This window comes from Dryobates pubescens, chromosome 31, assembly GCF_014839835.1.
Source record: "Dryobates pubescens isolate bDryPub1 chromosome 31, bDryPub1.pri, whole genome shotgun sequence".
In the NCBI taxonomy this organism is placed as follows: Eukaryota; Metazoa; Chordata; class Aves; order Piciformes; family Picidae; genus Dryobates; species Dryobates pubescens.
Window position 1 is genome coordinate 11,005,221 of NC_071642.1, and position 22,170 is coordinate 11,027,390.

The following is a 22,170-nucleotide window of genomic DNA, read 5'->3' on the forward strand; positions in this document are numbered from 1 at the left end:
ACTTTGTGCCTGGCTCTGACTCTCTGCAGCTTCCTTTTCCCATTTTTATTCAGCTCAGTAAGTTTTCAGGCTGCATCTGCTGGGGCTTCCTCTTTTGGATGCAAGGTGGCTGGAAGCCCCCACTTCTTTCTCACTGTGTCCAGCTCTGGAGCCCCCAACAGAAAACGGACCTGGAACTGTTGGGGAGGGTCCAGAGGAGGCCACAAAGATAATCAGAGGGCTGGAGAACCTCTCCTGTGGTGACAAGCTGAGAGAGTTGGGGTTGTTCAGCCTGGAGAAGGCTCTGGGGACACCTTAGAGCAGCCCTCCAGTACCTGAAGGGGGCTCCAGGAGAGCTGGGGAGGGACTTGTGAGAAGGATCCCAGAGCTGGATGCAACACTCCAAGTGGGGTCTCCCCAGAGCTGAGTAGAGAGGGAGCATCCCCTCCCTTGTCCTGCTGGCCAGTGACACCTGCTGCCAGGCCTGCATGATGGAGGTGTTTGGAAAACACCCTGAGGTGTGATGCAGGGCAGGGGACAGGAGAAACGAGTCCCTTTGACCTGTGTGCTGTGGAGTGCTTGAGTGCCCTGCACTTGTCTGTGCATCATGAGCAGGGCACAAGAGTGACACCAGCAGAGCCCAGTGCTGCTCTGAGACACCTGAAGAGTAACTTTATTTGCTGCACTGTGGCTTTCCCCCCTGCCAGAGGAGACAGCCATGGGCTCCACAGGATTTCTCCCAGCTCTGCCCCAGCAGCCAATGCAGAGTTGGAGCCCAGCCCTCTGCCAGAGTCTCTCCAAGGCTGTGTTGGGTTCCCTGACCTTAAAGCTTTGCAAAGCCTCTCAGCACAACCCCCCACACCAGGGGCTGCACCCCGGGGGGCCTGCCTCTGCTCTGCTAACTCCAAAGGGCTGTGGAGTCAGCTGCCTCAGGCTTTGTTTGACCACCTTGGTTGCAAGGTCTGACTTCTTCAGCTGCCACCTCTTGGGGGGGTGGGGGTGGCAAGAATCCAGATTACTTTAAATAAGCCCAAGGGATAGGGAACAGTTTAGTGTCTGATGTTTGTACAGCTGAAGGATAAGGGTTCTGCACCTTCAGCTGTGGAAGTCCCAGGCCGTGCTGGGCAGAGTCTGTCCGTGCTGGAGGCCTGCAGTGCCGCAGGGCCCCCGTGGGGTCAGTACACGGTGCACCAGTTGCTGCCGTCGCTGGGCATCAGCCCCCCGGTGATGAGCAGAATCAGGTCCACGAACCACCAGATGCCCAGGCCCCCCAGGGTCAGCAGCTTCCCCACGGCCGTCCCGGTGTGGCCCAGGCAGAACCGATCCACTCCAAAGCACCCCAGGAAAAACGAGTAGAGCAGAGTGGTTATGAAATAGTGTCCGGTGTACCTGCAAGGGGAGCGCCGGTCAGGAGGGGCTGCGGGCAGGGGGCCGCCCCCGCCAGCCCCGCCGGCCTCGGCCCGTTCCTTGCAGCGGGGCTCCCTCCGGCGGGGCCCGGGAGCGGTGCAGGGGCCGGGTGAGGGGGGAGAACGCATCCTACTTGACGCAGGGCCGGCTGCCCCGCAGGAAGCTCCGCGGCTCGGCGCACTCGATGCCGTCCAGCGCCCGGCACTGCACCCGCGTGTGATCCACCTCGCCGTAGGCCTGGCCGCCGAACTGCGGGCAGCGCGGCCGCGCTCAGCCGCAGGCTGGGCCCGGAGGCCTCCGGCGAGCGAGCGAGGCCCAGCCCGGCCCGGCCGAGCCGCTCCTTCCCGCCCGCCCCTCCCTCACCTTCACGCAGCCGTGGCCCAGCTCCTGCTGCGCCGTGGCGTTCCCACCGTGGTCCACCGGCTCCTCGCACTCCACGAACTCATCGGGGCTGCGCGGAAGGAGGGAAGCGGTGAGGGAAGGGCGAGGCGGCCGCTCCGCCTCCCTACTCCCTGGGCCCGGTGCTCACAGGTAGGTACAGAGGACGAGAGGCGACTGCGGGTCGGTGTAGGCCCAGGCGGCGGCGGGCGAGCCCGGCGCGGGTCCTTCGGGCTCGGTGCCGTTGTTGGGGAGGCCTCGGGAAGCGCCATGCAGCAGCAGCAAGTTGCCGAGCAGCAGCACGGCCTGACCGCACAGCAGCGCGTACCCCACCGGCCCGCCGCGCCGCGGCGCCATGGCGGCGGCCGCTGCTAGGAGACGCCGCGCCCGCCCCGGCCACTGCGCCGCCGTCAACCAATGGGTGCCCACCGTTTCCCCGCGGAGGGCGGGGAACGGCCGCCCCAACCAATCAGCGAAGGCGGAAGACGCTGCGGGGGGCGGTGCCAAGAGGTGAGGCGGAAGTGTACGTCAGGCAAGGAAATGATTGGCTGCCTGGGATGCCTGCCAGCCAATGGGCGAGGAGTAGGGGCGGGCCAGGAGTGCTGGGCGCGTTTCCGCGGAGGGTGGCTGCCGCCCCTGCTCAGTCTTTGCTAGGCTGTGAGCGGCAGCTGCGCTCCCGCGCTCGTCGCCGGTGCGGCTTGGGACGCGCCGCCTCGCTCGGCGTGAGTTGCTAGGGCCTGGTGGGAGCCGTGCGGCTTCCCGCCGTATGGTGGGGCGCGGTCCGCTGCCCGGTCGGGCCGGGCCGGGCCGGCTGCCGGTGGAGGGCGGCCGTGGCGCCTCTGGCTGCCTGGTGGTGACCGCCTCGGTGCTCGGGGGCCTCTCCGTGCAGGTGGAAGCACTCCGTGTTCCCCAGGCGCCTCGTCTCGGGTAGCACCGGGCTGCGCTCCCGTGCGTTGGTGCGGTGCATGGTAACGAGCGGAGAGCTCGGCTGAGGCAGCGGCAGGGAGAGGCTTCCCGGGTGGCCGGGGCTCCACAGACTCCAGCTCTAGTCTTCAGCTCTCCGAGCGTCGGCTGTGCACCGAGGCAGCAGCCCAGCACTCTCCGGCAGGCGCAGGGAGCTGCTCCTCCCCGTTGGAGCAAGGGTTAGGGCAAGCAGCGCCCCTGGAGCTGGACTGGAAGTCGCTCCGTGCCTGGTGGAGGGACACCACCTTCCCGAGCGAGCTGGGACTTCAGCCTGGTCACTGGCGGTCAGCCTGGAGAGCTGTGTTGTGGTTGGATTTCCTCTGCCCTCAGCAGGAATCGGTTTGGTGGATGTGTGGCCAGCTGCCTCATTAAACCCTTTAGTAATGATTAAGAGGCCTCCAAGCAGCTTCAGAAATAGCTTAAAGCTTGCACAGTGTGTGGGCTGGGTGATGGGATTTCGTCTGGGGCACTAAGGAAGGCAAAGATCACATCGAGTGTCTGTTTTACTCCATTCTGGCAGTGTAAAACATCTTTGGAACGGGTTTAAGTGTGCTTTTCTTTAGGGACTGGTGTTCCAGGCTTTATCACGTTCATTGCTGGGGTAAAGATCGTGCCCAGAGGGGCTGGGAATGCTGTTGGATGTGACAGGCAGCAGCACGGAAATACCAGCCAGGGCAGCAGCAGGTCACAGGCTGGAGGGAGGCTGAGTGCCAGGAGGGGTGAAACCATCTCTGTTCCCTTGAGGTCTTTGAAATGTCACTCGGGAAGTGTTTTGAAATAAATAGGACTTGACCCCTTGAGCAAACTTCCTATTAAAAGGGAAGGGAGTTCAGGAGTTGCCTAGACCAAGTCTCTGCCTAGAGGAGAAGCTTCTCCTGCCTGGAGAGTCAAGCAAGAGAATGTTTTTACTGTAACTGCCCTGCCCCTGGTACAGAGTGGCAGCAGGGACCCCCCATTGCCTAGCCTTGGCTCTGCCCTGTTGCTCTTGGAGAGCTGTACAGAGCTGCCTCTGCGGGCAGGACTCAGTGACTGAGCACTTAGCTGAATGAGGGTAGAGGGCTGGAGGCTGGAATCCTGCTATCAGCTCCCCACATCTGGGCATGCTGCTGCCTGTTTCCATCAGTGCTCTTCTGTCTCGTTTTCGCTATTCCCCCCTGCGGTGTCCTGAGGCCATTAGATTGGAGGTGCCAGGCACAGTGTGAGGCAGGTCTGTGGCATTCCCTGGCTGCAGCTGCGAGCTGGGCAAAACCTGTAATTGCCTAAGAATGTGTTTGGGAAAGGGCCATTAGTGTCCCCGGGTGCCCAGCAGCCAGCGTTAACTGCTGCAGCCTTAACGAGCTGCCGTCCTGAGCCAGCTGGCCTGCTGCTGGTGATGTCAGTGACTGCATCCCGGATCCCTTGCCTGTCTTATTTACAGGCAAACACCACACGTGGTATGTGGAGAGGATGTGGAGCCAGCAGGGAGAACGTGACACGTCTGACTCTGCTCTTTCAAACTGCTGCTGCTTGCTGCAGCCCTTGCATGGCTCAGTCTGGCAGAGACCTCTCCTGCACTCCCAGGGAAAGGGAGAGCAGCAGCCAGCCCCAGCACGAGGGGTGCTGAGCCACTTCTTTTCTTGCTGATTCTGCAGCTTTGCTATAAAGAGCTGTGAAGATATTGAGAGAGGAGATGTTGTTAGGGGATTCATTCTGCCTCCTCTCCCCTTGCCCTGTCAGCTCCAGTGGGTTACTAAACCACTGTCCTCCAGCTCACCAAGCCGCCACAGGTACAAGACTTACCCCCTGGTACAGTGCTGCTGCTTGTCTGGTGCATCAGCCTTGCTCCCTTTGGAAACCAGACTGAATCCCAGTCTAAAAACCTGGTAAAGCCTCCAGAGGGGACTGGCAGTGACCAAACCCCCTTGGCCTGGGCTGTTCTTATCACTGCAGGGCAGATGCAAAGGTTCCACTTACTTGCTTATGTCTCTGGCCTTGCACTGTCCTCTCACTGTGTTGCTGAGGAAACGAGGCCACCCTCAGCCACCAGCAAGAGACCACCAGGTCCCTTCTCTGTCAAAGGCTGTGGGAAGGCTTTTGCTTGAAGAACACCCAATTGCCTTCCCCTCCCCAGGCACCCAGTGAGCTCCTCTGCAGCACCTATCTCGCAAGCTCTGTTACCCTGCCAGATGCTGCCTTGCCTTTGCATCTCTCTGGCTCAGCAGCAAGGCTTGCAGGGCTGCTGTGCTGCCTGGCTTGGCTCCCAGTGCCCCGTGGGGAGGAGGTGGCCAGCACACCGATTTGCTTTCCATTTGTGTACTATTTTTTCCCCCTCGGTAAGTTGACTTCTTGGAGCCGTTTCCCGTTTCTGCCTGTTCTGTCTCAGAGAGCATCGCTGCTGTTTTAAGCCTCCAAAAGAATTCAGACATCCTCACTTTAACAGCAAGCAGTCTCCAGGGCTGTTGTGAGCTCGGGATGTGATTTGTCTGGGCTCTTGTAGGCTGCTGCTCAGCAGCAGCGTGAGGATGTCTCACCGCCCGCTCCGGCATGCGGCCGATGTGTCACAGCCTGTTTGTGCCTCTCCCAGAGGAAGGTGCTCTGCTCCCAGGGAGGCTGTTGAGTGGGTGCTGAACGGCCAGAGTCAGGGCAGAGGAAGCCACGGAGGGTTCAGCCCGTGGCAGTGGGTCGTTCTGGAGGGATTTCCTCTTACTCACCGGTGTGCTGTGGGGGTGGCGAGGCGGAGTGCCGAGGTGCAGCTCTGTTTCCCTGTGCTTCCGGTTGGTCAGGTCTGGTTTGGGAGGGAAAGGTCCACAGAGAGTCACAGAATCAACCAGGTTGGAAGAGACCTCCAAGATCAAGTCCAACCGACCAGCCAACCCTATCTAATCAACCAGACCATGGCACCGAGTGCCTCATCCAGGCTTTTCTTAAGCACCTCCAGGAACAGTGACCCCACCACCTCCCTGGGCAGCCCATTCCAATGCCAATCTCTCTTCCTGGGAAGGACTTCTTTCTAAGGTCAGGCCTAAAATTCCCCCTGGCACAGCTTGAGGCTGTGTCCTCTTGTTCTGGTGCTGGGTGCCTGGGAGAAGAGACCGACCCCCACCTGGCTGCAGCCTCCCTTCGGGGGGCCAGAGGGGTGGTCTGAGGTCTGTGGTGACGCCAGCTGCCTTCAGCCCCTGCTGTGTTCTGCGGGCGTCGCTCTCGGGATGTCTTTGGTTGTTCATGTGCCTCTCGGAAAGCTCTGGGAGCCGAATGGCTCGGGTTGGAAGGTACCTCGAAAGACCATGTAGCTCCGAGCCCCTGCCACTGGGTTCCTCGCAGCCCCTGGCACCGAGAGGGTGGCGCCGGCGCTCTCCCCGACGCCGCGGCTGAGCCTGGTACCGCTGCCGGCCCGGCTCGGTGGCCTGGGGCCGCTCCGCGCTGCCCCGGACCGGGTGGGCTGCGGGGCGGCCGCGCCGGGCCCGGGGCCCCCGCAGCGCCGTCGCCGGTACCGGCCCCGCGGCGCTGCGGGCGGAGCGGCACAGCCCCGCCCCGGGGCGGCGCAGCGCAGGCCCCGGCCGGCCCCATAAGGCCGCGGGCCGCCGGCCGGACCCAGCGCCCCAGCCGGGAGGGGCGATGCGGACGGCGACCGCCATGGACTGGGCCTGGGCCCGGGCTGCCCGCAGCTGCCTCTGCCTCTGCCTGCTGCTGGCCGTGCCCGGGCAGCCGCTCCGCGCGGGTGAGTGCCCCGGCCCCGCTCCCCGGCCCCGGCCTCGCCTCGTCGCCCGAGGAGGTCTCGCAGCCCATTCGCTGTGCTCGGCGCTGTCAGGGCCCGGCCTGGCCCCCAGGGCTGCAGGTGGAGCGGAAGCTTTCCCCCCGCCCCGGTTCCTTTTGCTGAGCGCTTGGGGCCCTGCCCGGCCCCCCCCGGCCGGCCCCGCTGCGGGGCCGTGCGGGCAGGGGGATCTCCCCCCGCTGCGGGGCCGGGCGGGCAGGGGGATCTCCCCCCGGTGCGGGGCCGGGCGGGCAGGGGAGTCCCCCCCGGTGTGGGGCCGTGCGGGCAGGGGGATCTCCCCCCGGTGTGGGGCCGTGCGGGCAGGGGGATCTCCCCCCGGTGCGGGGCCGGGCGGGCAGGGGGATCTCCCCCCGGTGCGGGGCCGGGCGGGCAGGGGGATCTCCCCCCGGTGCGGGGCCGTGCGGGCAGGGGGATCTCCCCCCGGTGCGGGGCCGGGCGGGCAGGGGGATCTCCCCCCGGTGCGGGGCCGGGCGGGCAGGGGGATCTCCCCCCGGTGCGGGGCCGGGCGGGCAGGGGGATCTCCCCCCGGTGCGGGACCGGGCGGGCAGGGGGATCTCCCCCCGGTGCGGGACCGGGCGGGCAGGGGGATCCCCCCCGGTGCGGGGCCGTGCGGGCAGGGGGATCCCCCCCGGTGCGGGGCCGTGCGGGCAGGGGGTTCCCCCCCGGTGCGGGGCCGTGCGGGCAGTTGGTCCCTCCCCGGTGTGGGGCTGTGCAGGCAGGGGGATCCCCCTCTCGGTGCGGGGCTGTGCGGACAGGGGGATCCCCCCGGTGCGGGGCCGGGCGAGCAGGGGGATCCCCCCCGGTGCCGCGGGGGTCGCAGGGGTGTGGGGCAGGGTGCTGCAGGCGGTGACACAGCCTGGGCCCTGGGCGGGACCGGCTCTGCTGCTCGACAGAGGGGTCGAGAGGACAGCAGGACCTTAGTCTGAACCCTGGAACTGGAGCAGGCCACCCCGGCCGCGGGGCTGGGGGTGTCCCCGCACACCTGCTGGAGTCTGTGGGTGCCTGGGAACGCTGGCTTGCCCCAGCCCTCCTGTGCCAGGCCGGGCACTGCTGCCCAGATCTTATCAGCTGACAGTCCACGTACAGGAGAGCCTCTGAAGCCTGTGCTGGGGTGGGCAGCTTCTCCCCAAACTGTGGGTGTGAGCAGGTCCTGGGCACAGCGCTGGAACTGGAGTGCCCAGGGGATGCTGTGTTGCTGTGCTGAGGTGGCAGGACACCCACATCGTGCCCTCTGCCTCTCCAGGGATGCATGCAGGGCTGTGTGTGTCTTGCCCCTCTCGGTTTGGGTGGCCTCAGCCACCGCGGTGCCAGGGCCCTGGCAGAGCTCACCCTCAGGAGGATGAGGCTGGGGCACAGCACAGTGCCCTTGCACAGGGCAGCCAGCGGGCACCGTGCTCTCTGTGGGCTCTTAGCAGGCTGTGCAGGAGCTGGAACCCTTCTGCTAATGGGCTGCCTGCTGCTGACTCTGGTGTGCTGCGTGCCTGATGGGCAGAAATGTCTTCTCTGCTGTTGTTTACCTCCTCCCCACGGGCTAGGTGCCCTGTGGCACTCCTGTGCTTGTCCTTAACGCACAGCCAGGGCTGCCTCCTGGAGGAGCCTTTCCTCAAACCACTGTGGATGCTTCCTGCTGAGCAGCAGTGCTCTTGTGGTGAGGATCTCTCCCTGAGGGGTGCTGTGCTGCCAGTCTCCTGCCTCTCACTTGCTGTGCTGCTCCTGGTAGGTGTGAGCTGCGTGCTAGACAGGAGCCCAGCTGTGGAAGGTGGCTTTGGCTCCTGGTGCTGGAGGCTGTGGTGCCAGCGAGCCCAGGAGCGAAGCCTTTGGTGGTGCCTCTCCAGCACTGTGGCTGTTTGTGCTTGCAGGGCAGTGGGTGGTGCTTTGAGGAGGGATGTTTTGGTTGCTACCCATGGGCAGGAGGACATGCAGGTTCCTGAGTGGCTCCAGCTGCTCTTGCTCCCTGCCTCCTGAAGCCTCTGTCCCAGCTGGCGATGCCGCATCTGCGATGAGCCTCCTGCGTCTTGGGTCTGGGTGTGAAGGAGAGGGAAGAGGCAAGTCACCACTCTCAGTTTTGTAGCATCACTGAGTTCTTTGGGTTGGAAAAGAACTCCAGTCCAACCAGCAACCCAACCCCACCGTGGCCACTAAGCCATGGCCCCAGGTGCCATGGCCACACCTTGCTTGGCCACCTCTGGGAATGGGGACTCCTCCAACCGCTTGGGTTTGAGGTCCTGGGGAGCTGCTGTTTGGTTAGTGCCTTTGGTAAGCTCATGAAAGACCCAGCACTGCCTCAGCCCTGTTTCCCCAGATCTGGGACAATCATGCAGCAAAGAGGCTTTTGTGGCTATTTCCTCCATGTGAAGAGTGAGAAGAGGAAAGGAATTTCAGAGGCCCTGACGCTGCCTCTTGTGGAGCTTTGTTTCCCCAGAAAGGAAGTTGGAAAGTTGATTTCTGTGGCTGTGCTGGTCTGGGGCATTCTCAAGCTCAGATTAAAAAGAGAAGTTTATTTGCTCAGCTCCATTGAGAGGTCTGTGATGGAGTCTCTCTTGCCTGGCCTCCTTTGGTGGCCAGCGCAGAGGCTGTGACATCTCCAAGGAGAAGCTTTCCCATGAGCCTCCCCTGGGTGAGGCAAGTTGACATCCCCACAGCTGTGAGGGGAGGAAGGAGTGGGCTGTGTGTGAAGAGCTGCTTCCCATGGGCAAGGCTGCCGGGGTGCAAGGGGGTTGGTCTCCTTAGTGTCAGGTGATAGGAGAGGAAACGGCCTCAGATTGTGCCAGGGGAGGCTTAAGTTTAGAATAGAATAGAATAGAATAGAATAGAATAGAATAGAATAGACCAGGTTGGAAGAGACCTTCAAGATCATTCAGTCCAACCTATCCTCCAGCACCACCTAATCAACTAACCCATGGCACCAAGCACCCCATCAAGTCTCCTCCTGAACACCTCCAGTGATGGTGACTCCACCACCTCCCTGGGCAGCCCATCCCAGTGGGCAATCACTCTCTCTGTGTAGAACTTCTTCCTGACCTCCAGCCTAAACCTCCCTTGGTGCAGCTTAAGACTGTGTCCTCTTGTTCTGGTGCTGGCTGCCTGGGAGAAGAGACCAACCTCCACCTGGCTACAACCTCCCTTCAGGGAGTTGGAAAGAGCAATGAGGTCTCCCCTGAGCCTCTGCCTCTCCAGGCTAAGCAACCCCAGCTCCCTCAGCCTCTCCTCACAGGGCTGTGTTCCAAACCCCTCACCAACTTTGTTGCCCTTCTCTGGGCACGCTCCAGCAACTCAACCTCCTTCCTGAACTGAGGAGCCCAGAACTGGACACAGGACTCGAGGTGTGGCCTAACCAGTGCAGTGTACAGGGGCAGAATGACCTCCCTGCTGCTGCTGGCCACACTGTTCCTGATGCAGGTTGGATGAGGAAAAATGTCTTTGCTGCCAGGGATTGGCAGAGCCTGCCCAGGGGAGTCCTCATGCCTGGAGGTGGTCAAGAAACGTGTGGCCATGGCCCCTGGGGCTATGGTTTAGTGGCCATGGTGGTGTTGGGTTGTTGGTTGAGCTGGGTGATCTTGGAGGCCTTTTCCAACCCAAACAATTCTGTGATTCTGTGGCTCCAGGGCCACTGAGCCAGGAGGAAGGGTGTGCTGGGCAGGTTAGGTGCCCTGCAGCAGAGCACAGTGTGGCTTGGCTCTGTCTCTCCTTGCAAGAAGGTTCTGAGGATCTGGCTGCTGAGAGAGTGCCAGAGGAGAGGGATTCCTTCTGGGGGGACCAGAGCAGCTGCTCTCTTGTGGCTTTAGAATGGGCAGGAGCAGTAGTGAGAGTCTAGACAGGAAACACTTACAGCATAGGTCAGGATTTCAGCAGGAGGGAGGTAGAGCTTTGCTAGGCTCTAGCTCTAGCTGCTCTGGAGAGCAGCTCAGCACCCTCAGTGATGCCCAGCACCCCAGGAAGCCACTCAGAGAAGTGCCTTTCACCCTGCTTGAGTGTGAAACAAACCTGCAGGCCTGTCAGGCTCTGTGCAGACAGGAGCTGCAGCTTGGCTTCTGCTGAGCACAGACCTCACCTGCCAGCAGCAAGCAGGCTGAGAGCTGACCTCAGTGTCTGGAGAGCTGCAGCCTCCTGGTGGCTTTCAGGCTCCCACACGCCACGGAATTCCTCCTGTGGACCTGGGGTGGGGAGGGGAAGGTGACTCACCTCTTCCTATTTGCCACCTTCCTATGTGCCTGGCAATTAAAGGCAGGCTGCAATGAGACAAGATAAACCTAGCAGATGCACTTGGGTTGGTTTGGCTGTTGTTTTTTCCCCTCTCTTTGGAGATGCTTCAGCTGGGGTCCACCCAGGGATGGACCACAGGCAGCATGCTCAGCATGGGGAAGTGAAGGCTCCAGGGAGACCTCATAGCAGCCTTCCATTGCCTGGGGGGGGCTCCAGGAAAGCTGGTCTGGGTTGGAAGGAACCTTAAAGACACCTCCCACCAGCCTCATCCAGCCTTGAACACCTTCAGGCATGGGGCAGCCACAGCCTCCCTGGGCAACCTGTGCCAGAGTCTCCCCAGCCTCACTATCAAGAATTTCTTCCTCATCTCCAGTCTCAATCTGCCCTCCCCCAGCTCAAAGCCATTGTTCCTCACCCTGTCACTCCCAGCTCTTGCCCAGAGTCCCTCCCCAGCTCTCCTGGAGCCCCTTCAGGTACTGGAAGGCTGCTCTGAGGTCTCCCAGGCTGAACAGCCCCAGCTCTCCCAGCCTGTCCCCACAGGGGAGGTTCTTCAGCCCTCTGAGCATCTCTCAGGATTTGTGTTTCTGGGCAGGGCAGAGGCTGTCCCCTCGCTGGAAGGTGGGAGGATGATGAGGGGCAGGGTTTCTGCTTGACTTGTCCCTTTCATTGGCTCCCCCTGGCGCCCCCGAGGGCGGCCAGCGGTGGCTGCCGTGTGCCAGCGGGCAGGCAGGCTGGGAGCAGGCTGGCTGCAAGGGGAGGGTAGCTGCCGTGGGTGCTCCTGCTGGACACAAGCTGCTGGCCTGGGGGGGCTGGTGGTGGGATGTGGAAAGGACCCAGGGGTGCTGGTTGACAGCCACCTGAGCAGGAGCCAGGGTGTACCACGAGGAAGGGAAGAACAAAGTCTTGCACCCAAAATCACCTCCTGGGCTGGGGGGTGGTGAAGGGAGGGAAGGAGAGCAGAAAGCAGAGGGAGAACTGCTGGAGAGCAACTGCTGAAAGTTGTTGTGCTCTGCTGCTGTTGCTCTGAGGAAGCCTCTCCGAGTCCCAGCTCTTCCCAGAAATCCCTCCCAGCGTTGCTGATGATTCACTGCCCTCTGCTCTGCCTGCAGGCGGCTCCCGGGGAGCCCCTCTGCTTTCCGAGCACTGCCGAGCTTACCCCTGCCCTCTGCTGCTGGAGCACGTCCTGAGGCAGCCTCCAGAGGCCTGTCCTGGTGTCCCGGTGTCCTGGTGTCCCAATGTCATGGTGTTCCGGTGTCATGGTGTCATGGTGTCCCGATGTCCCAATGTCATGGTGTCCTGGTGTCCCGGTGCCATGGTGTCCCGGTGCCATGGTGTCCCGGTGTCATGGTGTTCCGGTGTCCCGGTGTCATGGTGTTCCGGTGTCCCGGTGCCATGGTGTCCCGGTGCCATGGTGTCCCAGTGTCATGGTGTCATGATGTCCCGGTGCCATGGTGTCCCAGTGTCATGGTGTCATGATGTCCCGGTGTCATGGTGTCCCGGTGTCCCGGTGCCATGGTGTCCCAGTGCCATGGTGTCCCAGTGCCATGGTGTCATGATGTCCCGGTGCCATGGTGTCCCAGTGCCATGGTGTCCCAGTGCCATGGTGTCCCAGTGTCATGGTGTCATGGTGTCCCAGTGTCATGGTGTCATGGTGTCCCGGTGTCATGGTGTCCCAGTGTCATGGTGTCATGGTGTCCCGGTGCCATGGTGCCATGGTGTCCCGGTGCCATGGTGTCCCGGTGTCCCGGTATCCCGGTGCCATGGTGCCATGGTGTCCCGGTGCCATGGTGTCCCAGTGCCATGGTGTCCCGGTGTCATGGTGTTCCGGTGTCCCGGTGCCATGGTGTCCCAGTGTCATGGTGTCATGATGTCCTGGTGCCATGGTGTCCCGGTGCCATGGTGTCCCAGTGTCATGGTGTCATGATGTCCCGGTGCCATGGTGTCCCGGTGTCCCGGTGCCATGGTGTCCCGGTGTCATGGTGTTCCGGTGTCCCGGTGCCATGGTGTCCCAGTGTCATGGTGTCATGATGTCCCGGTGCCATGGTGTCCCGGTGTCCCGGTGCCATGGTGTCCCGGTGCCATGGTGTCCCGGTGTCATGGTGTTCCGGTGTCCCGGTACCATGGTGTCCCGGTGCCATGGTGTCCCGGTGTCATGGTGTCCGGTGTCCCGGTACCATGGTGTCCCGGTGCCATGGTGTCCCGGTGTCATGGTGTCCGGTGTCCCGGTACCATGGTGTCCCGGTGCCATGGTGCCATGGTGTTCCGGTGTCCCGGTACCATGGTGTCCCGGTGCCATGGTGTCCGGTGTCCCGGTGTCACTACCCCCCAGTGAAGGCTGTCGTGGGGAAGCAGCAGGTGCAGAGCAGCGCCGCGCAGAGGAGAGCTGTGCTGCTGCTGGGGAAGGAAGCAGCCCCGCCCTGCCCCGCCCCACCCTGCCCCGCCTGCCCCGCCCGCCCCGCCCTGCCCCGCCTGCCCTGCCTGCAGGCACCCTGCTCTCTGCAGCCTGGCAGCAGGAGGGCTCTTTCCAGCAGCTTTAGCTCTGCTCTGAATCCCTTGTGTCCAACAGTCCCTGGAAGTGATGAAGCTGCTGCTGGGCAGCCCCCTGCCCCCCCCCCCCAGCAGAGCTGCTTTGGCTTGGAGAGGCCTTAAAGATCCTCCAGTGCCAACCCCCTGCCCTGGGCAGGGACACCTCCCACCAGCCCAGGGTGCTCAGGGCCTCATCCAGCCTGGCCCTGAACACCTCCAGGGAGGGTGGATTTGGGGATTGTGTCTGGAGGCTCCCAGTGCCAGGAGGCTGGCTGGAGGCTCCCAGTGCCAGGAGGCTGGCTGCAGGCTCCCAGTGCCAGGAGGCTGGCTGGAGGCTCCCAGTGCCAGGAGGCTGGCTGCAGGCTCCCAGTGCCAGGAGGCTGGCTGCAGGCTCCCAGTGCCAGGAGGCTGGCTGCAGGCTCCCAGTGCCAGGAGGCTGGCTGCTCTCTTCCCCCTGCCTTGCAGTCAGGAAGCTGAGGCTCCACTGATGAGCTCACTGATTCCATTGCCATGAGCTAGCCAAACTGTTGCTCCTGCAGTCCTGGGTGAGCAACCTCCTGCTTGCCAGGGGAGCAGCTCCTGAGGCAGCAGTGGCTGTGGATGGGGCAGGGGAGGTCCATGTGCAGTGTGGTGGTGTTGGGCAGCTGTGGCTGGCACTGGACTGCTGCCCTGGGAGGGAAGCTTGGCTGCAGGTTGCTGTTTGCTCCGGAGGCTCTGGCTGATGTTGCACATGCAAAGCATTTAGGAAGTATCACAGTATCACAGTATCACAGTAACTAAGGTTGGAAGAGACCCCAAGGATCATCAAGTCCAACCTGTTCCAACAGACCTCACAACTAGATCATAGCACCAAGCGCCACGTCCAATCTCCCCTTGAACACCTCCAGGGACGGCGACTCCACCACCTCCCTGGGCAGCCCATTCCAATGACGAATGACTCGCTCAGTGAAGAACTTTTTCCTCACCTCGAGTCTAAACCTCCCCTGACACAACTTGAGACTGTGTCCCCTTGTTCTGGTGCTGGTTGCCTGGGAGAAGAGACCAACCCCCACCTGGCTACAACCACCCTTCAGGTAGTTGTAGAGGGCAATGAGGTCGCCTCTGATCCTTCTCTTCTCCAGGCTAAACAATCCCAGCTCCCTCAGCCTCTCCTCATAGGGCTTGTGCTCAAGGCCTCTCACCAGCCTTGTTGCCCTTCTCTGGACACGTTCAAGTGTCTCGATGTCCTTCCTAAACAAGTGATCTGCAGAGAGGCTGCTTTGTGGCAGGAGTTCTGTTTCACCCCCCTTGTTTTTCTGAGGCCCTTAAGAGCTCTCTAAGAACCTTCCTGAGCAGCAGCAGCCTTGTGTCAGAGGTTTGGCTGCGGGGCGAGGGCGTGAGCCTGAGCTCTGCTCTGGGAAGCACAGGACTGCTGGAGCCTCTGGAAGCTCAGCCAGGCAGGGGGGACAGGAGCTGCTGTGGTTCTGCAGCTTTGCTGTGCAGCACACCTGCTCCTGGCACTGCCTCTGTGTCCTTGAGCAAGCTCTGTGCTGACCTGCTTGGGAAGTGCTCCGATTCCTGCTGCTGAAGGCTGCTGGTGGTGTAGCAGAGAGGTGCTTGGAAGACAGCACTTGGAGCTGTCAATTGAAACCACCTGGAGGTCTGGCTGAGCACCTGTGTGACCTGCCCTGGGTGACCCTGCTGTGGCAGGGGTTTGGACTCCACCATCTCCAGAGGTCCCTTCCATCCCCTGCCCTCCTGTGCTGTGTGTGTGCTGTTTTCTTTGGCCTTTGGCAAAGCAATCCAAGTGTGCTTGGCTCTGAGATCTGCTCTGTGCCCCTCCTGTGTGCCTCAGGACCCCTGGCTTGTTCTCTTTGGGTTACAGGTCTGTAACTGCCTCTGGCTCCTCGGGGCTGTGTTGTCTCCTGTGAGTGTGTGATGAGGACCCTGCCCTGTGCTGTGCTGCAGAGCCACAGCAAGCAGCCCAGGGATGAGCTGGAGACCCGAGCTGCAGTCCTGGGCTGCCTCCTTCCTGCTGAAGGGGCTTGTCATGAGACAGCCCTTTCCTCCCTGAGCTTTATCCTTCTGGTTGCTTTGCTCCTTCCCCACTGTTTCTGTTCTGCTCTGCAGGTTTCCAGGAGGTCTCTGAGTTGGCTTCCTATGAAGTTGTCATCCCTCAGAGGCTGGGGAGGGAGCGGCGAGAGGCCTCCAACGTCTCCTCGGCACAGGTGCTTGAAGTGCCTTCAGTTTAGGAGCTGCTTCCTGCTGAGGTCCACCCAGACCTGACCTGAAACTCTGACAAAACACAAACCTCTCTCCTCTAGTAACAAACAAGAACCTGTCCATCCACCTGGAGCTGAGGGATGGTAGAGCCCTCCCTGCTCCAGAGGCTCAAGCTGCCAGAGTGGGTTTGTGACCCAGGTGTGAAAGTTGCATGCTGAGGGTTGTTGAGCACTGGAGTGAGAGATGAAGAGGTGGTGGAATGATCAGCCTGGAATATGCTCAAAGTCTGGCTGGAGGAGGCCCTGAGCAGCCTGTGCCAGCTCTGCAGCTGGTCCTGCTTTGAGCAGGGGGCAGATGAAACAACCTCCAGCAGGACTTCCCAACTCCTCTGCTGCAGCCACCTAACTAAAGACTGCACCTTTCAAAGGACTTGGGTCAGACCTGCTGGCTTTAGTCACAAATCTTCCCAGCACTGGCAGGATTTAAGGGTAGCAGGAATGCCTGGCACTCTCCCAGCTCCTGCTGGAGCACTGAGCATAGAGCTTAGGCCATTCAGCTCCTCCCCACGGGACCTGAGGACTCTGATTGCAGAGTGTAGAGCTTGGAGGTGGTGGCTCACTGAGAGTGTTCAGCAGTGAAACTGCATTGCTCTTTTCCAGTAACTGAGAGAGGTTTTTAGTCTCTGGAAGGCTCAGCCACAAGGAGTAGGAAAGCCACAAAGCTGTTTTGAAGCAGCTTCCTTCATGTGCCCTCCCCCAGGCCCTCAGGAGCAGGTGCCAGGCTCCTGAGGTAGGGGCAGTTCAGGCTCAGCCACGTGTGGCTGTTGCTGCTCTGCTGCAAGCAGCAAGCCAGGGAAAGGAAAGGTTATCAGCTCAGTGTGTGGACATGGCAGTCCCTGGCTCTGCTCTGGCAGGAACCAGAGCAAATCCTGGTGGCTGTGGCCTGTGTCTCCCTGTGAGGCCTCCGGGGCTCAGTGTCCTGGGAGCGGCTGCTGCTGGGGCCAGCACTGAGCTGCCAGCGAGAACCAGCTGGGAGAGGCAGCTCAGGCTGAGAGAATTCTGCATCCCTCTTGGAGGTGCTGTGAAGTCTGTGGCTGTCAGCTGCAGCTCCAGCAGCTGGGCCTGTACCTGGAAAGGCTCAGAGCACAACTGGTCCCCAGTTGCAGGAGGTGGCAGCAGTGCTCCCAGTGCTGAGGTCACACAGGGCTGGAGCTCCTGGAGATGTGCTCTTGTTTGGCAGGGCTGGAGCAGCTCTGCTGAGGGAGCTGGGGGTGTTCAGCCTGGGGAAGAGAAGGCTCCAGGGGGACCTCAGAGCTGCCTTGCAATAGCTGAAGGCATCCTCCAGGAAGGCTGCAGAGGGACTTTTGCTGAGGGTGTCTGGAGCCAGGCCAAGGGGGAATGGTTTGAAGCTGAGGCAGAGCAGGGTTAGAGTGGAGCTGAGGAAGAAGTTCTTCTGTAGGAGGGTGCTGAGGCTCTGAAGTAGGCTGCCCAGGGAGGTTGTGGATGGCTTCTCCCTGGGGGTGTTGAAGGCCAGGCTGGGTGAGGCCTTGAGCAACCAAGTCTAGTTGGGAGGTGTCCCTGGGCATGGCAGGGGGGTTGCTGTAGATGATCTCTGGGACCCCTTCCAGCCTAGGCCATTCTGTGATTTCAGAGGATGTTTTTTCCATTAAGAGGAGTAAAATGCAATCCTTTTTTGTCTTCAGGACCAGGTGTCCTATGCCATCAAGGTAGAGGGGAAGGAGTACACCATCCACCTGCAGAAGAACAAGTGAGTGCTGAACTGCTTTCTGTAATCAGATCCTGCTCCTCCTGGCCAAATCAGGAGCTGGGAGGGAGAGTTGTGGCTCTGGAGGCTCTGTGAGGAGTGTGGCTCCCTGCTGGCTCTGCAGAAGGGGATTGAGTCCCTGGGGATTGAGTCCCTGGGGCCTGGCCAGCAGCCAGGAAGCTGAAGTGCTGCAGCCAGCCCTGGTGATCCCCTCAAGAGAGGGAAGCAGCAGGTTGCTCAGGGGGACCTGGGGCTAACTCTCTCCACTCACAGCTGAAAGCCAACAAACTCAGCTGCACTGCAAGCAAACAGTTTTGCTTTCTTCAGGAGTTTGTTTATTGTTTTGTTGGGGTTTTTTTCCTGTCTCAGTGGCAGAGGAACACTTCATAAATGAGGAAGCTGACTTCATATCCCAGGCCTTGACACCCATAAATGCCAGACAAAACAGAGTTGTCTGCCTTGAGCTTCATTTTGAAGGAGCTGCTTGCAGCAGCAGCAAGTTACCCTTCCTCAGGCTGTTGCTTCTCCAAAGTGCCCTCCTGACAGACAGGAGGCAGAACCAGAGGAATGGACAAGCCCCTGGGGATCTCCAGCTGCCTCTTGGCAAGGCCTGCCCCTCAGCAGCGTGGGAAGGCAGCTCCTGTGTGGCTGTGCCACGGGGGCCAGCAGGCTGGGCCGTGGGAGGCTTCCTTCCCGAGGGAGGAAGAGAGGTCAGATGCAGCAGGGCTGAGTGCTGCCTCTCTTCTTTATGTCATGCTTTATTCTGCATGGCAGCAAAGCTTCAGCACAGCTGAGAGAGGTTTGAGGCTTGTTTCACTTGGCCAGGGGCAGGGGCTTGGGCTCAGGAGATTGCCAGTTCCACACTTGTGATCCCTTGGACTTTGCTGGGGGAAAGCACAGCTCCTCTCTTAATTTGGAAGGGATTTCCCTGGGGCTGCTTCCTTGTCCAGCTGCATTGACATATTGATGAGGCTATAAGATCTGCCCTGTGCCCCAGGCAGGGAGTGATTTGCCCTTGTCTTCCTTCTCCCCTCCTGTGCAGAGAACTGCTGCCCAAAGATTTCACTGTTTATACCTACAGCAAGGAGGGGAAGTTGCAATCTGACTATCCAGATGTCCAGGTAGGATTTCTTTCTTTTGATCCCTTACTGAAGGTGCCTTGAGCTCTGAATCCCTGCAGGATGAGGGAGTCAGGACATGACAGCACTGTTAGACCTCTGCACTCCTGCTGCTGAGGAGCCTTGAGTTTGGAGCTTGTCACAGGCCTGAGTTTGCTTGGCTGGAGGTGATTGCTGCCTGGTTAAAAGCTGCTTTTCTCTGGGAAGGAAATGCTCTCTTGCTTGTCAGGTACAGAGGCACAGAATCATGCAGCTCTTGGAGTTGGAAAAGGTCTCTGAGATCATCCAGGCCAACCAGCAACCCAGCACCACCATGGCCCCAGGTGCCATGGCCACAGGGTTCTTGAACAGCTCCAGGCATGGGGACTGCTCCTGCTGGCCACACTCTGGCTGCTGTGGCAGGTGCCTGTCATGTCCCTGCCAGGGAGAGGACATGTGCGAGTCAGCCTTGCAGGGCTGTTTTCTAGCAGACTGAGTGTGGTGATTTGGCCCAGAGCAGTAGGGAGGGGCTGGCCTCAGAATATTTGAGGCAGGGTGGAGGACAGAACTTCAGAGCTGGGTGGCTCACAGTCAAGAAATGCAGTTACTGGCTCACAGAATGGTTTGGGTTGGAAGGGACCTTAAAACTTGTCCAGTTCCAACCCCCAGCCATGGGCAGGGACACCTCCCACCAGCCCAGGCTGCTCAAGGCCTTATCCAGCCTGGCCTGGAACACCTCCAGGGAGGGGGCAGCCACAGCCTCCCTGGGCAGCCTGTGCCAGAGTCTCCCTGCTTACTGCAGTGGGGTGCAGTAGATGACCTTTAAAGGTCCCTTCCAACCCAGTGCATTCTGTGGTTCTGTGGCTCTCAGGGTGGAGGTGCAGCCAGCCAGAGCTCACAGTGGGTGTGCAGACACCTGTGGGAGGTGTGTGTGTAACCTGCCCTTCTTCTCCCATCCAGGATCACTGCCACTACCAGGGATATGTGGAGGGGAGCCTGGATTCTGTGGTTGCTGTCAGCACCTGCTCAGGGCTCAGGTAGCACAACTCCTCCTTTGTGTTCCCTTTGTCACCTGAGTCACAGCTTGCTGAGCCTGAAACAAAACTCCTGCTCTGATGTTTAACTGCTGCTCAGCCAGGCAGGGAGGGATGGGCCAGGGCCAGGCTGCAGTGGGCTGTGCCTGTGTGCAGCCTGTCTGTGGTGGCTTTATTCACACAGCTCAGAGCCACTTGCAGTGGCATTAAGCAAGCTGCAGTTTGTCAGCAGGGTGAAGCTGTTCTCTGACACAAGCTTTGGCTGCTTTTCTGCCTTGGATGGATGCTCACTCCAGGGAGCAGCACGTGGTGTCAACATGAAGAGTCACAGCCCAGGCTGCACTTTTTGCCCCTTGAGCTCCTGCACATGCAGTTTGCTGGGCAATTTCCCCTGCTTTCAGCTAATTTCTTTGTCTTTGGAGGCTTGGGGTTTCTTGGCAGTGCCATGTCAGGCACCACAGTGGCAGCAGGAGCTGACCTGAGGCATTTCTGCTCAAGGCCTGGGGCTGAGCTTTTGGGCAGTGCAGGCTCTTTCAACAATTCAGTGTGTTTGGGAAGGCCCTGCCCTGGGAGCAGCTGTGCTGAGGCTTGACATGAAGCACATCATGCTGCAAGGAGTGAGAGTGAGCCATGCCTTTGGTTAGCCAAGAAGAATTGCTCCTTTCTCTGCTGCACGAATCTGGGTGACCTCCCTCTGGGCTTAAGGCAAGAGTTTCTCTCACACTCTCCCCCATCTTAGGGGTTTGGTGACCATAGGGAGCATCACCTATGGAATTGAGCCCATGGGCTCCTCTGCTGGCTCTGAACACATCTTGTATCGACTGGAGGACGTCAGGCAGGAGCCCAGCACCTGTGGAGTGGCCACTGGAGAGCAGGCAAAGGACCATGCAGAGGAGAGTCACCACCCCAGCATGACCCAGCTGCTGCGGGTGAGTGCTCCACTGTTCTCTCCCCACCATGCATTTTGGGAGTGCTGGAAGCAGCTTATCAGCTTCCCTGGGGCTTAACACATACCTCAAAGCTTTGGGATTCAGAGGGTTTGCTGTGCTGCTGCAGACCTCAGCTGCCCCCAGGGAGCAGCTGCACTTCCCTCCTGCTCCTGCGCACCGCGGCGCGGGCGGTGGGCCGGGGCCATGGAACCAGGGACCCCGAGGAGCACCTGGGGCAGCCAAGGATGGTCATGGGCAGAGCTTCTGAAGGCAGGAGCACCTCCCTCACTGGAGAGGCTCCTTGCCCCTTGTCCTGTCACAGGACACCACCAGGAAGCGCCTGGCGTCTTCTTGCTCTCCACCCTTCAGATGTTTGTAGCCATCACTAAGATCTCCTCTCAGCCTTCTCTTCTCCAGACTAAGCAGCCCCAGGGCTCTCAACCTTTCCTCCTCAGACAGATGTTCCAGGCCCTTCATCATCCTCATAGCCTCTGTTGGACCCCCTCCTGCATATCCCTGTCCCTTTTGAACTGGGGAAGCTGGGACTGGGCACAGTACTCCAGATGTGGTCTTACTGGGGTAGAGTAAAGGAGGAGAACCTGCTGGCCACAATTCTTGATGCAGCCCATGGACCTCCTGGGGCAGAAGGGCACAGTGCTGTGCCATGGAGAAGGCTCTGTACAGCTGAATTTGAGTGTGAACCACAGGGAAGCCATCCTTGTGTGGGAGTCTTGCTTTTGGCTTCCTGTCATCTTGGCAGGGTGTTCCTTGGGTGTGTCCCAAGCCATGCCTTGGATCAAGTGAAATCTGACAGTGTCTTGGAGCTTCTTTGTTTACCTTTGAATGCAAACTGAAGTTGGCTGAAATGCTTTGCTGTTTTCTGCAGAGGAAGAGAGCAGTCCTGCACCAAACAAGATATGTGGAGCTGTTCATAGTGGTGGACAAAGAGAAGGTGAGGACTGGGTGCTGCTTTCCCTTCCTTCTCCCCAGGGGGTGGCTTGGGAAGTCCTTGGGTCTTCATGAGTGGTTGAAAGGCTTCAGCCAAGGTTGTGCAGATCTGCCAGCCTGCAGGTCAACAAACACCTTCTGTGCAGTGCTGTCCATGGGGAGAGTCAGCTGTCAGAGAGGCAGAGTAACCATGTGAGGAAAACCTCTTGGGCTGGTGGTTTGTGCCTGAGTTTTGAGCTGTTGAGCAGTAGCAGCCAGGATGCAGCCCCCTCGAGCAGCATCTCCTCGACAGGAGGTCTGGAGGCAGCCCAGAGCAGTGGGCATGTTCCTGGTTTTGCAGTTTGGGCTTTTCCTCCCTTTTCCCTAACTCTTGTCTTCATCTTTTCCATGACTGAGTTTCTTTGTCTTGCAGTTTGAAGACTTTGGGAAGAGTGAAACAGAAGTAAGAGAGCACATGGTGCAGCTGGCAAACTTCCTGGACAGTGTAAGTCAAAGCTACCCTGCAGCACCCTGCAGCTCTGGGCACTTGGCTCAACTTCCACCTCGGGAAGCTCCACCTCCCCTCTGCTGTCACTGCTTTGATGAGAGTCAGATGAAGGATTTGAGCAAGCCAGGAGCCAAAGCTCTTCCTTGGCTGTTGTGTTGCCGCCTGCTGGAGTCGTGCCCGAGGAGCAGGGCTGCAGAGCGGTGCAGGAGCTGTTGGCTGGGCTTTGGTCAGTGCATTGCTGTGAAAGCTGCTCCAGCTCTAAACTCACCTGCAGGTCATCAGCCTTGAGAATGGGAGAGGGCCCAGAGGAGGCCACAGAGATGAGCAGAGGGCTGGAGCACCTCCCCTGTAGGGACAGGCTGGGAGAGCTGAGGCTGGAGAAGAGAAGGCTCCAGGGAGGCCTTAGAGCAGCCTTCCAGTATCTGAAGGGGGCCTGGGGAAAGGCTGCGGAGGGGCTGTATAGAAGGGCTTGGAGTGAGAGGATGAGGAGCAATGGCTTGAG

At 60.3% G+C, this 22,170-nt stretch overlaps 2 protein-coding genes across 2 annotated transcripts in view; one reads left to right on the forward strand and one right to left on the reverse strand.

The window, feature by feature from the left end:
• Window positions 1-1,058: 1,058 nt before the first annotated feature.
• TM2D2 (TM2 domain containing 2) lies at window positions 1,059-2,171 on the reverse strand. The gene is made up of 4 exons (XM_054174952.1): window positions 1,916-2,171; window positions 1,750-1,837; window positions 1,520-1,635; window positions 1,059-1,368 (listed from the first exon to the last, which is right to left on the reverse strand). The coding sequence occupies exons 1-4, from the start codon at window positions 2,119-2,121 to the stop codon at window positions 1,155-1,157; spliced, it is 624 nt and encodes a 207-aa protein (XP_054030927.1). The 5' UTR covers window positions 2,122-2,171; the 3' UTR covers window positions 1,059-1,154.
• Window positions 2,172-6,339: 4,168 nt separating this feature from the next.
• Window positions 6,340-22,170, forward strand: part of ADAM9 (ADAM metallopeptidase domain 9) — a 31,406-nt gene continuing 15,575 nt past the window's right edge. The window contains exons 1-8 of the mRNA XM_054174930.1: window positions 6,340-6,424; window positions 15,317-15,414; window positions 17,112-17,176; window positions 18,216-18,294; window positions 19,231-19,307; window positions 20,044-20,233; window positions 21,120-21,185; window positions 21,594-21,665. Coding sequence (XP_054030905.1) covers window positions 6,340-6,424; window positions 15,317-15,414; window positions 17,112-17,176; window positions 18,216-18,294; window positions 19,231-19,307; window positions 20,044-20,233; window positions 21,120-21,185; window positions 21,594-21,665 — 732 coding nt within the window. The remainder of the gene's footprint in view (window positions 6,425-15,316; window positions 15,415-17,111; window positions 17,177-18,215; window positions 18,295-19,230; window positions 19,308-20,043; window positions 20,234-21,119; window positions 21,186-21,593; window positions 21,666-22,170) is intronic.